At 43.6% G+C, this 14,041-nt stretch overlaps 1 protein-coding gene across 2 annotated transcripts in view; it reads left to right on the forward strand.

The window, feature by feature from the left end:
- The window catches only part of quob (quattro b), a 125,168-nt gene that overhangs the window by 33,956 nt on the left and 77,171 nt on the right, over nt 1–14,041 (forward strand). For both annotated transcript variants that reach the window (XR_014619792.1, XM_084316601.1), the window contains exon 2: nt 6,585–6,782. Coding sequence is in view for 1 of the 2 variants with exons in the window: in XM_084316601.1 (XP_084172727.1) it covers nt 6,585–6,782 (198 nt within the window). In the remaining variant the exon portion in view is untranslated. The remainder of the gene's footprint in view (nt 1–6,584; nt 6,783–14,041) is intronic.

Consider the following 14,041-nt stretch of genomic DNA (forward strand, 5'->3'; position numbering starts at 1 on the left):
ACAGTACAGCAACTTGCAATGGGCCTGGTTTACAAGATACACTACACGACCAAGGTACCCATGTACATGTCAAAATACTTCCCAAAGGTCAGTGAATACCACGATCACAACACCAGAGGGAGCTCCACAAATCATGTTAAACCCAGATTCGGCTCAAACAAGGGACTAAACACGTTTCGCAATTATGCCACATCAATGTGGAACGCCCTACCCAAAGCTGTAAAGGAATGTGAATCACTACCCACTTTCAAAAACACTCTCAAAGAACACCTACGGGAGACTGCAATTCGAAACTGGCCCCTGTAAATGTCCTAACACAACCCCCTCCAATGTACAGTAAAGGACCAAGTATGGTTTTGTCAATATTCCAATGTACAGTTTTGCTTGTACAGTTGTACAGTGTCCCCCACCCACCCACCCCTCCCACCCACCGAACCACCTCCAATGTACAGTCCCCCCCAACCCTACCCAACCTCCTCCAATGTACAGTTTCTACGTCAAATGTATATACTCTCTTTTCTGGACTCTTTTTGTATCACAAACAGTACTGTATTTGCAACAGCGTTTCCGTTAGCCGGTAATTACCGGTATTTGACCGGCAAAATCTGTTGAAGTCCGACATATTTAATCTCTCCGGTCTTAATGTCCGGTGAAAATAATTCCCTGAGTCTAAGCACAATTTGATTATTTTAATTGTATTAAAATAGGCTAAAATTAAATAGCCTATGCGATGAACGAAACAATCATTACATGATTTGTTTCATCGTTGCTTCTAATAATGACAACGACGTTGTCAGCGAGAGCTTAGTGCTGGGTGTGCGAACTTTTGTGAAGCTGCAGAGCCGGGGCAACAGCAGCACAATGCAGTACTCCAGCAGTACTCCAATTCAGCCATTTTCAATTCAATGTTGGGTGGGGGGCGCTGTTGTGCGGTTCCCAGAAAAGAGCCAATAACAGCTGAATCTGCTGCTCTGCAGCGCCATACTCTCGCAAATAAGTCATTGGGAGGTGGAGAGAGAGAGAGTCGTCACGCAGACCCACGATAATGTTGCCGTCTCTCTCTGACAAAATTTCTCAGTTCTTCGCTTGATATAATTAATACAAATGTCCAATATAACGGAATTCGTTAGCTCATAAAAATGTGATTATAACAGACTGTTGTTTATTAATGTCGGGCGACTGCCCACAGACACCTATTTGATTTAAAGTCGGCAGCAGCACGAGTCTCGGGACTTATTTTATTTGGAATATAATGACTTTATACGCAAAAGTAGCCTAGTTTTAAGTAAAAATATTATAAATCTACATGCCTTGATGATGTCATTCTTTTGTTTTGTTGTCATTCTTTTGCCTATCAATTGTTTTTAAGCTCAATAAACTCTGACCGGAATGTCTCTCATTTGACCGGTAGATTGAAATCTACCGGACACTGAGGCCGGCAACAATTTTTTCTAACGGAAACCCTGATTTGCAAATCTGGTATGTCATAAATGTATAGATGTAGCAGTACTGTCTATCTTTATGTCATGTATGTCATATATGTTATGATGAATTGAAAATGGGGGACCCTGATGTAAACAAGACGAAAGTCTTTCTCTGGTCTGCATCCCCTTAACAATTATTGAGCTGTACTCAGGGGGCGAAACTAGAGAGCGCCACCCGCCATTTGCGCTCAGTTTATACGTTTGGCGCCTCCCACTATGAGGTGTGCCCGCCCTGTGGCGGCCAATCAAATGGTCATGTGAAAACCGAAAATCATGATCCAATTCTGAGCGGAGTTCTCACTCGCTGTCTGAGCACAGCGAGCCCACTGCTGCTGCTGCTCCTATACTCCCCACCTGTTTCTGTATGCTGCATGTAAACACACAGTCACCGTGACTGACGTTAGTCTAGTCAGAGATACCTCCGTGAGCTGATGTTGGCTACTGTTACAAAATGACCCAGTCAACTATTCACTTTTAGTTTAATACATGAAGCATTGTGTAACGTTATCCAGCTGGCTAGCTACTCATAGCTCCCGACATCAACAACTGCAGCAAGTGTCCAGTTACATTGCATCAGCATGCGGGCTGCTGACTAGGGTCCAGGTGCAGCGCAGGAGAATCCTTTCATGCTGAATGTAAGAGTTTAGGGTCCAGCTGTAGCGCCGGAGAATCCTTGCTGGAGCTGGAGGCCACTCGAGTATACACACACAGTGGAGCTGTTTGCAGACAGCGAGGTGGCGATGTCTCGCAGATAATACAACTACAAGTATGATTATATAATATATATATTTTATAAAAAAATAATTTTTATATAAAATAATAATTTTTTTTTATCAAAAAAAAGTTGGCAGGTAAGAAATCTGCTTGGCGGGTAGATTCTTCCCATCTACCCGCCACTGGCCGGTGAGTCAAAAAGTAAATTTCGCTCCCTGGCTGTACTGTACTGTACTGTACTGTACTGTACCCATTCTACAATCTGTTAATAAAGTTTTCAATCAATCAAGAAGAGAAAAGAAACACATCATGTTTAGATGGGGGGATGGCGCCATCCTCAGGAAGAAAAAAAACATGCACACACTTTGGAGACAAGAATATAATATTAGAATAGTAAGCTTACTTTTACGTGAATGTCAATTTAAATTATAATTAGGGAAGGGAGGGGGTTGAAATGTGTTTTTGTCCTGTGTTACTGTCTGTGAATGAATGAATTAATGAAAATTGTATTTAACAGATTGCAGAATGGGTACAAATAATACAGTACGGCTCAATACACACAATTGTTAAGGGGATGCAGACCAGAGAAAGACGTTTGTCTTGTTTACATCAGGGTCCCCCATTTTCAATTCATAGTGACATGTATGACATGCACAACATATATGACATCATGACATTTATGGCATAGGGACATACATGACATACAGGTATATAGTATTGTTACATTTGTGACATATATGATATGCAAATATACAGTACTGTTACCCATAGATCCTGACAGAGTATATACATATGATGGGGAGGGGACTGTACATTAGGAGGGGGTGGGTGGGTGGGAGAGAAATATACATACGGTGGGGAGAGAATAATAGACATTACATACGGTGGGGAGGGGACTGTCTATTAGGTGGGGGTGGGGCTGTATGTATGTATGTATGTATAAAAGAAAAAAAATACAATAGAAATATTGACTGACGTTTCTTAGGCGACTCTTTCGAAGTTGGTTAAGGTTAGAGTATGGAATCAGGGCTGGTGTTCTATCGCCCTGCTCTAAGACAAACTCTAACCAACTTCGAAAGAGTGCCTAAGCTTAACCGGTGAAAGAAAGAGGCGTCACACGATTGGCGCTACCAGAAACGTCAGTGGCCAATCAGAGCGCAGAACGCGAACGCGGAACTGGAAATCCGTTGGTAAAAGTATTCAGGCGTCGGGGCTGGGATGTGGAGATGCAAGTTTTGACTTTTTATTGCTGTTTTTACCTCAAACGGAAAACCTCAAACTCTTATGAAGAGGAGAAAAAATACTCAAGATTAGCCACTTGCAGACGGCAGGGTGTGACGTACTGTATATTTTAGTTGATGAAATATTTTTGTTGATGAAATATGTTTTCATTTCAGTGTCACAGTATGACATCGATCTCCAAAATAAGAAAAAATAAATAAAAATGTGGGGCCTCTAGTGACGAGGGGGCTCAAAATCTTTTTTAAATAAAAGTTAAAAAAATATAAACATACTTGGGGCCTCTAGTGACGAGGGGCCTCCTAAAAAAAATAATAATCATAATTTGGGGCCTCTAGTGACGAGGGGCCTCCAAAAAAAATTGTGACCGAAATCATATTTCCCCTCCGGAGCCCTGAGACACACTGCAAAGCTCCACTCAACTCTCTAGCGGTTCAAGAGCGCCATCTGGTGGCCGATCGGCAGATCGCCAACCGGAAATGAGCCTTTGAACCGGTAGTGCTCATCCATATGTGGTCCGGGCACTCGCTATCGTTAGAGAGACTCCGTCTTGATACAGTGAACATCGATCGGTGCAAATAACTCGAAAAAACAACATGATTTGGACGTATATACTATTATACAACCTGGAAATGGATCGGGCATTTCTCCATCCCATAATAGAAAAAATTCTGTTCCACGCTCATCTGCCAGCGGCGCGAGGAAGCCACGGTAAGATTCAGCGTTATATTCTAACGTGTTCCATATAAACTGCTATGATGAACATATGACCCACTCTGGATGAATCATCTAACGCTGCCCACGGAATTATAAACGATCCCCCGCCCATCCGGTCATCATCAGATGACACGTAGTAACTTCTAGAACCACGTCCAGTTGACATTTTTTATCTCGCGCCGATTGCTATCAAACTGTATTTCATCATCAATATAATGCATTTGGAGCTATAAATCAAGTTCTGGAGAAAGCTGCAGAAAACGATAAAAACATACTTATACTTTAGACCATATTTTAGTATGAATATGTGAATGAAAAAGTTTAACGTTGCTACACCCTGAACATCAACACTGAGGAAGGAACATAATCGTTCCGAACACATGTTTGTTTCAGGTTGCCATTAAATATACCAAAATCTGTGAGTGCTGGTCCAAGCGTATTGCTTTCTTTTTCTATTACACCCTGAACAATACATATAGGACATTGAATGGGCCATAATAATGGCAATTTAGCAATAGAATTTAAAAAGTTATAGCCCTGCAAAGAAGGGGAACTTCTCCATAGACAAATAGAGCTGGCGAGGGATGGTAAATTATTAATTTAACCCATGGCGATCAAAGTGTTAAATACATTTTGGTGTGGGGGGGTGGGGTTTCCTGGGGTCCTCGGCCGCCTTCTGCGGACCTGGGCTTGGGGCTCTCGTGGGCCGGGGGCCTGGCGGGCGGGGGCAGGTGGGGGCTCGGCTCCGCGCATGGTGGACCAGGATATGGGGGTGTTCTGTCTCTCGGGGAGGAGGGCGGGAGGGAGGGGTTTCTCTCAGGGGGATCAGAGTGGCTGGGCTTTGCCCTGCGGGGCCCTGTGCCGATGGGCGTGGGGTGGGGCTCTCGGGAACATGGGAAATAGCGGGCTTGGCTCGGTGGGGGGGAGTCCCCTATCCTTTCCTCTACTGGGCCTGGCCCAATTTATTCAAGGGACCCGTGTCGCTGGGGGCCCGGCTACGGGCGCAGCGACCTTGGATATGGGGGGCGCCAATGGGCTCAACTCAGGGGGGGCCCGGGGGGGGTCATCGTTTCCGCGGTTTGACCCGGGAGAGTGGGATCTCGTGGGTTGTGGGTTCGTTGTGCGTGGGGTGGGGTGCTTGGTGACATGGGAGGTAGCGGGCTTGGCTCGGTAGGGGGGAGTACCACCCTACCGTCAGTAATCCCGAAAAATAAGAGAAATTAAAAAAGTTATTCCACAAATAATTTGATTGACAAGCTGGCTTGAGCTGGGTAGTGTAGTCGAAATGTCTTGGGCTAAAGAGGTTAACCTATTGGTAAACAAACGTATTGCTGAGAATATACACTATGACTGATGTTTTGGCAGGATTAGGGTCTTTACTCATTTGAAAGACAAATGCAACATTAATCCATACAGTCTGTAGACATAGATGTATGGCTTGGGTCCAGTACCGGACCCGTCGGGCTTAAGAGGTCAAACAAAGAAATGTCACTAAAAAGCTAACTGTTAGCTTTTATAGTAAACAGGGTCTAGAAGTACACAGTTATACATTCAAACTGTGATAATATAAAACATTTTAAATAAAAATTTGTTTGCACTTGCCCGTGGCTGAAATGAGGACGTAAGCGCTGGGCGTGGTCACATTTTTCCCATGATCTTTGCTTCATGGTTGCTTTACAATTGCTTTACGGTTGCAGAATAATTTTTTGGGATGTTCCACCCTGTCATGTGGACATTCTTCAAACAAAGCAGCTCCTGTCAACACCAATAAAAGTTCAAACAGACACTTAGCCTGTGAAATTCATCGTCCACTTACACATATTGTATATACTTTGTTGTGCATTTTGACAATACATGCACAGTGCATTCACACATTCCAGAGGCGACACTGCTTCGAAGAGAAAAAAGTTAGGAGTTGATGACATTATCAGTCATGCCTGCCAGTCATGCCTTATCAAAAGTGCCTTGTCCCAGCAAGTCACGTTTCATGCCCAGAGAATCTTGGAAATTAAATTATCCTGTTGGAACGGGTAGATTAGTTTACCACATGCCTGCAAAAATCTATCATGAGCCAAAAATGAAAAAAGTTGAATGGGGTATTTTTTTTACATTAGTATGTTGCATAATCAGATACAGAGGTCTTGGGAAGCATGAAATACCTGTGCTCCGGGTCTAGAAGTACACAGTTTCCTCTATGGCCGAAGATTGGTCACAGTGAATCTACAGTGCTATGAAATGTAGAAACCTGTGGTTGTCTGAGATGTTACATAAATTACTTTTGTGCTTGTTGCAACCAGGAAACAGCTACTTCAAAAACATAGCGACCAATGTTCCAGATGTTGGCTTAATTTAAAATCATTGCGCTACTTTACAATCTCTGACAGTCTTTGGTCACCTGAACCTTGACCTGCCTTTCTCCCTGTCCTTCAGAACCCAGAATCTCTGGACTCATCCATCCAGAGTGCCCTGTCGGCCCTGTTCCCGCCTTTCGAAGCCACAGCCCCCGTCGTCCTAAGTCAGCTGTTCCGGACCATCGAGGGGCGTTACCACGGTGATGCGCTCCATTGCCTGTTGGACTTCCTCATCCCCTCCAAACATCTTCTGGAGAGTGTGCAACAAGCGGCTTGTGTGAGTATGCATGCATGAGAAGTTCCGTCAATAGTAGGGTGACCAAACGTCCTCTTTTGCCCGGACATGTCCTCTTTTCACGCCCTGTCCGGGGCAGTTTTATAAATGAATGAAAATGTCCGGGTACATTGTTTCTCACGGGACTATTATGCATGCACTAAAATTTACTGGCGCGTTGCGTGTGACGTATTCCTTGAGAAGACTGCTTTGTGGGAAAACGACTATGTTCACTAGCAAACAGAGGAGGCGGCAGGTTTGTATGGAGGTAGATTTCTATAAAAAATAAACAAACGCAAAAGTATAATCCACAATCGTGAAAACGATCCACACACACACACCTCTCAATTTGTGTTTCGTAAATCATAAGACACGCTTGATCTGCTTAGATTTACGTACAGAATTCGAAGGACACGCTTGATCTGCTTAGATTTACGTACGGAATTGTAAGGACACGCTTGATCTGCTTGGAGTTACGTATAGGAATTCTAAGGACATGCTTGATCTGCTTGGAGTTACGTATGGAATTTTGAGAGAAGTATTTCACTGTTTTTCCCCCTGTGGATTCGTGTCGTGAAGCTTCTTCTTTTTCTGCACTACCGAACACGGCCCGATGTGTGTTCGGCTCATGAGCGCTACAAGTGGCCAAAATCGCACATTAACTTTAGCCCTAAGCATCAACATTCCATTATGAAAATGAATGCTCAAAGAAACATATATAGTACCATTTTGAAGATAACAACTAGGGCTTTCAAATGATATAAAATATCTGTATGATTATCATGATTATTATTATTCATATCTTTCATATTTGATACAGACATTATTACAAAAATCCCACCCCCTCTAGTCTGACCAGCTCGACTCCCACCATGGAGCTAGCCTTCCTCACCAGTTTGTTCAGTTTGTTGGTGTCCCTCGAGTTGATGTCCCCCCCAGCATGCCACAGCATAGAAGAGGACGCTGGCCACTACAGACTGGTAGAATGACTGCAGCAGTCTATTGCAAACATTGAAGGACCTGAGTCTCCTCAGGAAGAACAGCATGCTCTGTCCCTTCCTATAGAGGGCCTCTGTGTTGTCCGACCAGTCCAGTTTATTGTTCAGGTGTACCCCAAGGAACTTTTATGACTCCACCACCTCCACCTCATCCCCTCGGATGGTGATGGGCTCCTTGGTTTTACTGGTGTTAAGTTGGAGGTGGTTGCTGTCACTCCACCCCACAAAGCTCTCCACCATATATCCCATACCCTCTAAGTTTCCTGCTAGCTTATCAGTAAAGTGGTTGAAAATGCAGTTGTTTTTTTGAAATGTGGTGGCCACAGGGCCGCCTCAGGGGGTGTGCGAGCAGTGCGGTCGCACAGGGCCTCGCGGGAAGGGGGGCCTCGCAAAAAAAAAATTAAAATGTTTTTTTTTTTTTTTTTTGCGATGCCACCCTTCCCGCAAGGCCCTTTTTCATCACAGACCTAAAATCTAGTTTTGCTTATATGCTTATATATTTCACATTAGACACGTTTGTAGAATGTGTCTGACTTGTTCCTGGCTCTGCGGCTCTGCAGCAGACATACTCACTATTGGAGCTCTGGGGCTCTGCAGCAGACATACTATTGGTTTCAACGAAGGGAGGGGTTACATCATGTGTACGCCGGTGTGCGTCAGCTGCGTTTGACTATTTAGCGCGTGCAGCTTTGGAGGTTATGCTTAGTTATGCCAGCCAAGACGAAGAGGACGGTCATTCAGCAGATGGACTGAAGATGAAAGTTGTTGCATGTTAGACAGTTCAGTCAGGCTAGCCATGTCGGCTTAGCTAAAGGCAGGGACAGCTAGTTAGCTTTAGCTACGTTATAATATCGAGTGCTAACGTGTGGTTCAGTCGGGTTAGCTAAAGGCTAACTAGCGTTAGCTAACCTAGAGAGAGCGCGTGCAGCATTGTTATGCCAAGATGACGAGGACGGTCATTCGGCAGATGAACTTCGTCAACTCCACGCGGTTGTCTCCATCCTCTTGGACGTTTGGTGAGTTTTTAATGCACTCTATTCTATTCCCGCCGTGGATATATCTCTCTCTCTCTCTCGGGAGCCAAACGGGCCGGCTAGCTGTTGTAGCTAATGTTATATTGAGCCAAAGCTGGCCGGCTAGCTAACGTAGCTAACGTTATATTGAGCCAAACGGGCCGGCTAGCTGTTGTAGTAGCTAACGGTGTGTGGCCTGGTGTCAGTACCTGGCTACTCTATTTGCAGTTAGCCTATTTAGCTGATGTCGGCCATTGGCTCCTTGCTACTTTGTTTTCTCTGGTATAGACCCTCTTCTCTTTGGATTTAAGTGTTGATCTTTGTCCTTTTGGATCTATGTATATTCATGTTGCCTTTGTGAAGTTATCTTTTCCTTCTGTTTTGTTCTTCCATTAAAAGTTGAATATCCTTTAGGGGCTCATCTTTGCTTATCTCTCTCATACATGCTCTCTCTCTAACACACACACACATACATGCTCTCTCTCTCTAACACACAAACACACATGCTCTCTCTCTCTCTTTCTAACACACACAGACATGCTCTATCTCTCTCTAACACACAAAATGACATGCTCTCTCTCTATATATTTCTCTCTCTTTCTAACACACATATACATGCTCTCTCTCTAACACACACACACAAACAGACATGCTCTCTCTCTATCTCTCTCTTTCTAACACACACAGACATGCTCTATCTATCTCTCTCTTCAATTCAAATGGGCTTTATTTCACATTCTTGTATTTCTCCCAGTAGGTATGGGAGTTTTGAGTTATTGTCGATGTTTTCAAAGTCTCTTTGGGTGTTTGCAATTTGTGGGAAGTATGTCTTGGTATAGTGGGCAGGTTGTTAAGAAGTGGAGCTCGGTTTCCACCTCATCTTGTGTGCAGTGGGTCTGTCTTCGCTTGGGAGCCAGGTCTGCCTATGGCGGCCTTTCTCGATGGCTAGGCATTGCTCGCTGAGTCTGTACCTAGTCAAGGATCTTCTTAGTATTGGGTCAGTCACAGTGCTCAGGTATTCTGCCACTGTGTACTCTCTGTTTAGGGCCAAATAGCATTTCAATTTGCTCTGTTTTTGGGTTGTTTCTTTCCAATGTGTCTCTCTCTCTCTCTCTCTCTCTCTCTCTCTCTCTCTCTCTGGCCTTGCTCTGGTGGAAGGTCAGGGGCATTGCCGGGTCTGTGCAGCGATAACACTGTATATTGACTGTAGAACGGGAGCTCTCTCTCGCTCTCTCTCTTGCTATATGTTGACTGTATCATGCCCAGCCTCGGGCAGCGCTATTATTTAAGAATATGTTGACTGTATGGAGAGAAAAAAAAATTACCTTTTAGGGGGGGGGGGGGGGGGGGGGGGCTCGCATTTAAATCTCGCACAGGGCCTCGCATTTCTCCCAGGCGGCCCTGGGTGGCCAGACAAGATTTTTGTAATAATTTCTGTATCAAATATGAAAGATATGACTAATAATAATCATGATAATCATACAGATATTTTATATCATTTGAAAGCCCTAGTTGTTATCTTCACTATATATATTTACTTTGAGCATTCATTTTCATAATGGAATGTTGATGCTTAGTGCTAAAGATAGGCCCTTGACCTGGCATACCGTGTGGCAAAGGGAACCGCTCCCGCCTACCTCCGGTCAATGGTCTCTAGCTACACACCCTCAAGACCCCTACGTTCTGCATCTTCTGGCCGTCTTAGACCCAATCCTATCCGAGCTCCGGGAGGGTCATCAAGGAGAAACCGCCTTTTCTCAGTCCTTGCCCCACAATGGTGGAATGAACTGCCCACCACAAGTAGGACAGCCAAAACCCGTCCAATTCAACTTCTTCAACCATTATCTAATTTTTTTATTATCTAACCCTAACTAACCTTACTGTCATGCACCTAATAAACTAACCTACACTGTAGCACTCAACGCTCTGATGAACATTCAATTCAACACTCAGCTGAGAGTTGTGCCCTTCCTGATGACTTGTCGTACAGAACTTGTAAGTCGCTTTGGATAAAAGCGTCCGCTAAATTACTAAATGTAAATGTAAAGATACACACTAAAGACGGATGGGTCAAATTTTACCCAATTTGGGTTATTTTTGACCCAATTCACTGGTCAAAAAGGGCCCGACCAGTGTGTGGGTTAATTTGACCCATTATTATTGGTTATTTAATTTGACCCAAATAAACGACTCATTTAAAGGGTCAAAATAAACCAACCTCCAACTTGATTTGACCCCGTATTGGGTTATACCAACGACCCATTTTAAGGGTCAAAATAACCCAACCTCCAAGTTGATTTTACCCCATATTGGGTTATACCAACGACCCATTTTAAGGGTCAAAATAACCCAACCTCCAAGTTGATTTGACCCTATATTGGGTTATACCAACGACCCATTTTAAGGGTCAAAATAACCCAACCTCCAAGTTGATTTGACCTCATCTTGGGTTATTTCAATAACCCAATTCATTAGTCAAAAAGGGCCCGACCAATGCGTTGGTTATTTTGACCCATCATTATGGGTTATTTAATTTGACCCATAACATGGGTCAAATAAACTACCCATTTGAAGGGTCAAAATAACCCAACCTCCAAGTTGATTTGACCCCATATTACATCAAAAGGGTCAAATAGACCCTATTCACAGCAGCCATCTTGACACAGCAGGGTAAACCCACAGCCAGATTGACAACGATTGCAACATGGACACAGCAACATGATTAATTACACATGTGTCAGTCTGGTTCACAGGATGTAGGTTTACCCTGCTGTGTCAAGATGGCTGCTGTGAAAAGGGCCTATTAACACAGTTAGTACACTAAATTAAGTTGGCACAGATGCTTGATTGAAAGGTATAACAGTCTAAATGTGCTGAAATCAATGAAAAGAACAGATTCACACCCAGGCGTAGAATACATTTCACTTCAAAGATTTATTACTACTTGATGTCAAATACATAAAATGCTTTAAAACACGTATCAACTGCCCCAGAGCAGTGTGCTTTCAGGGTGTGCCTGACCTGCATAGATCACGAATGCCTGAGCACAACATGTTTGTGGTTCTCCCAGCACCAAAACCGAGGGAGAGGGTCTTGCCTGCTGGAGGTACTCCACCATATTTGTCCCAACATAAGACAAGCACATAAGCAAAGAAAGAATGTTAAATACAGGTGAATCTTGGGTTGAAAGCAAATCATAAGCAAGATAACAAGTTGATACCAACTATACAAGGGAGCCAAATCAAATCAATTTTTTTTTCTCATGCCAATGGAACGTGCAATGACATTTTGGAGTGCTCAAAACAGTGGTTTTAACTCGTCTTTGTAAATGAGGGAAACCTCAATGCCTTTCGAGTTTAAATAGAGGTTATGGGGCCTGGGGGACTTTGGTTGTCAGACCTTGGCTTAGTGGTGGTGCAACCAAACTCTGTGGGTGCAACCTACGTTTGCTGCTTTGCCTGCCCCGCTAGCGTGTATCCTTTCGGCAACTGGCTTGCCCTTCCGCGTTGCTCTGATTGGCCAGCGATCTACGCTAGTTTCGCCCCCCTACGCCGTTATGAGCATGCGCATGAGCCTAGATAATGCCCTCCCGCACACGCAGGTATTAGTTTTTGCCCCCACACGCTCGCACACACGCAGGTTTTAATAATAATAATAATGCGAGAGCCCTCGCACACACGCAGGTTTTGCCCCCACGCCGGTAGATAATAATAATAATAATACTTAGAATAATAATACTTAGACAAACGCACACAATTGGCACAAGTGTCAATTATGCATTCGTCACTCAGAATTAACATCGATGCACTTAGCTCAACTCGTTTGTCAGCTTGCTGTGGAGCCTATGGTCACAAGTTCAAATCACTCTTAGTTAAATAATTTTTTAAATTAATTTATCATCTCTCTATATTAACGTAACTAGCTATTCATATCAATCGAAATAACGTTCATCTCTCTATATTAACGTAACTAAACACCCCCTCTAAACCATTATGAAATTATGGTCTAATAGACCCTCTAAACACTGTGATAGATCTATCTATAAGGGCATTATCTAGGCTCATGCGCATGCGCACGCTCATACCGGCGTAGGGGCGAAACTAGCGTAGATCGCTGGCCAATCAGAGCAACGCGGAAGGACAAGCCAGTTGCCGAAAGGATACACACGCCCCGCTAAGCCAATGCGAAGGACGAGGGGGGCTGTGCTTCCTGTTCTGCCCCCTTGCAAATGGGTGTAGCATTCCCTGAGGGGTAGGAGCTGTGCATTATATGGCTTTTTTTTGCTTACCTTGCTTCCTCTAGAACTCCACCCCTCTTTTGAGGACTCCAAAAGCGGTACTGCTGGTTCTGGTGAGGGGAGGTACTGCTGGTTCTGGTGAGGGGGGGTACTGGTGGTGCCTCCTCATCGATATCTTGATCTGAAAGACAAAGACAGAAAACAAAGATACTTTTACAGTAATTTCAGTGCCATCCAGTGGCAGCAAACTCCAACACAGGACCAGAGACCAGGACAAGAGCAGGATGAGAACAAGATGAAGAACAGAATAATGTGTGTGTGCATGCATGTGTGTTGAAATCCTACTGAACAATACTGCTTAGTCATGGAAACATTTTCATGGTCAAGAAAGTACTAGCTCTTCAGCATTGAAAATATTAGCAGTCTGATTTGGTACGTTAGGTGGCTGGGCCAGGGCCTGGTTGTCGATATGTTCTCCTTGCAATTGCTTTCTGTAAGACCGAATGAAAGAAAATGTTCTGATACAAACTCCCTCACAACATTGGATATAAGTGGATGAAGCGTTTATATTGTGTGCTACTCGTAAATGTGAAAAGAGAGACTTGGCATCACCAGGAATTAGCCTTTTGCATTTAAAGCATGTATAAGCCATCTGCCTTGATATGTTAGAACTCTTAACTTAGTGATCACTTACAAATTCTCTGTAAAGTTTTGAGAACTTGAGCCGGGGGCCTATTTTGGGGATGAGGTTCCGGATTGTTTCGTCATCTAAAAGTTGAAACGCCTCCTCATCGATATCTTGATCTGAAAGACAAAGACAGACCGCCCCATTCGTAAATTATTATTTATAATTTATAACTATATTTGTATAACATTTACAAATTAGTTCTACATTATTTATAACTCATTATAAACATTGTTTGTACTTGATTTGTTCATCATTAAATAATGTTGTTTAATGTGTAGTAACACATTTGTAGATGCTTTGAAAAATGGATATGATAAAACAACTAT

This window comes from Notolepis coatsorum (genome assembly GCF_963971535.1).
Source record: "Notolepis coatsorum genome assembly, chromosome: 6".
NCBI lineage: Eukaryota > Metazoa > Chordata > Actinopteri > Aulopiformes > Paralepididae > Notolepis > Notolepis coatsorum.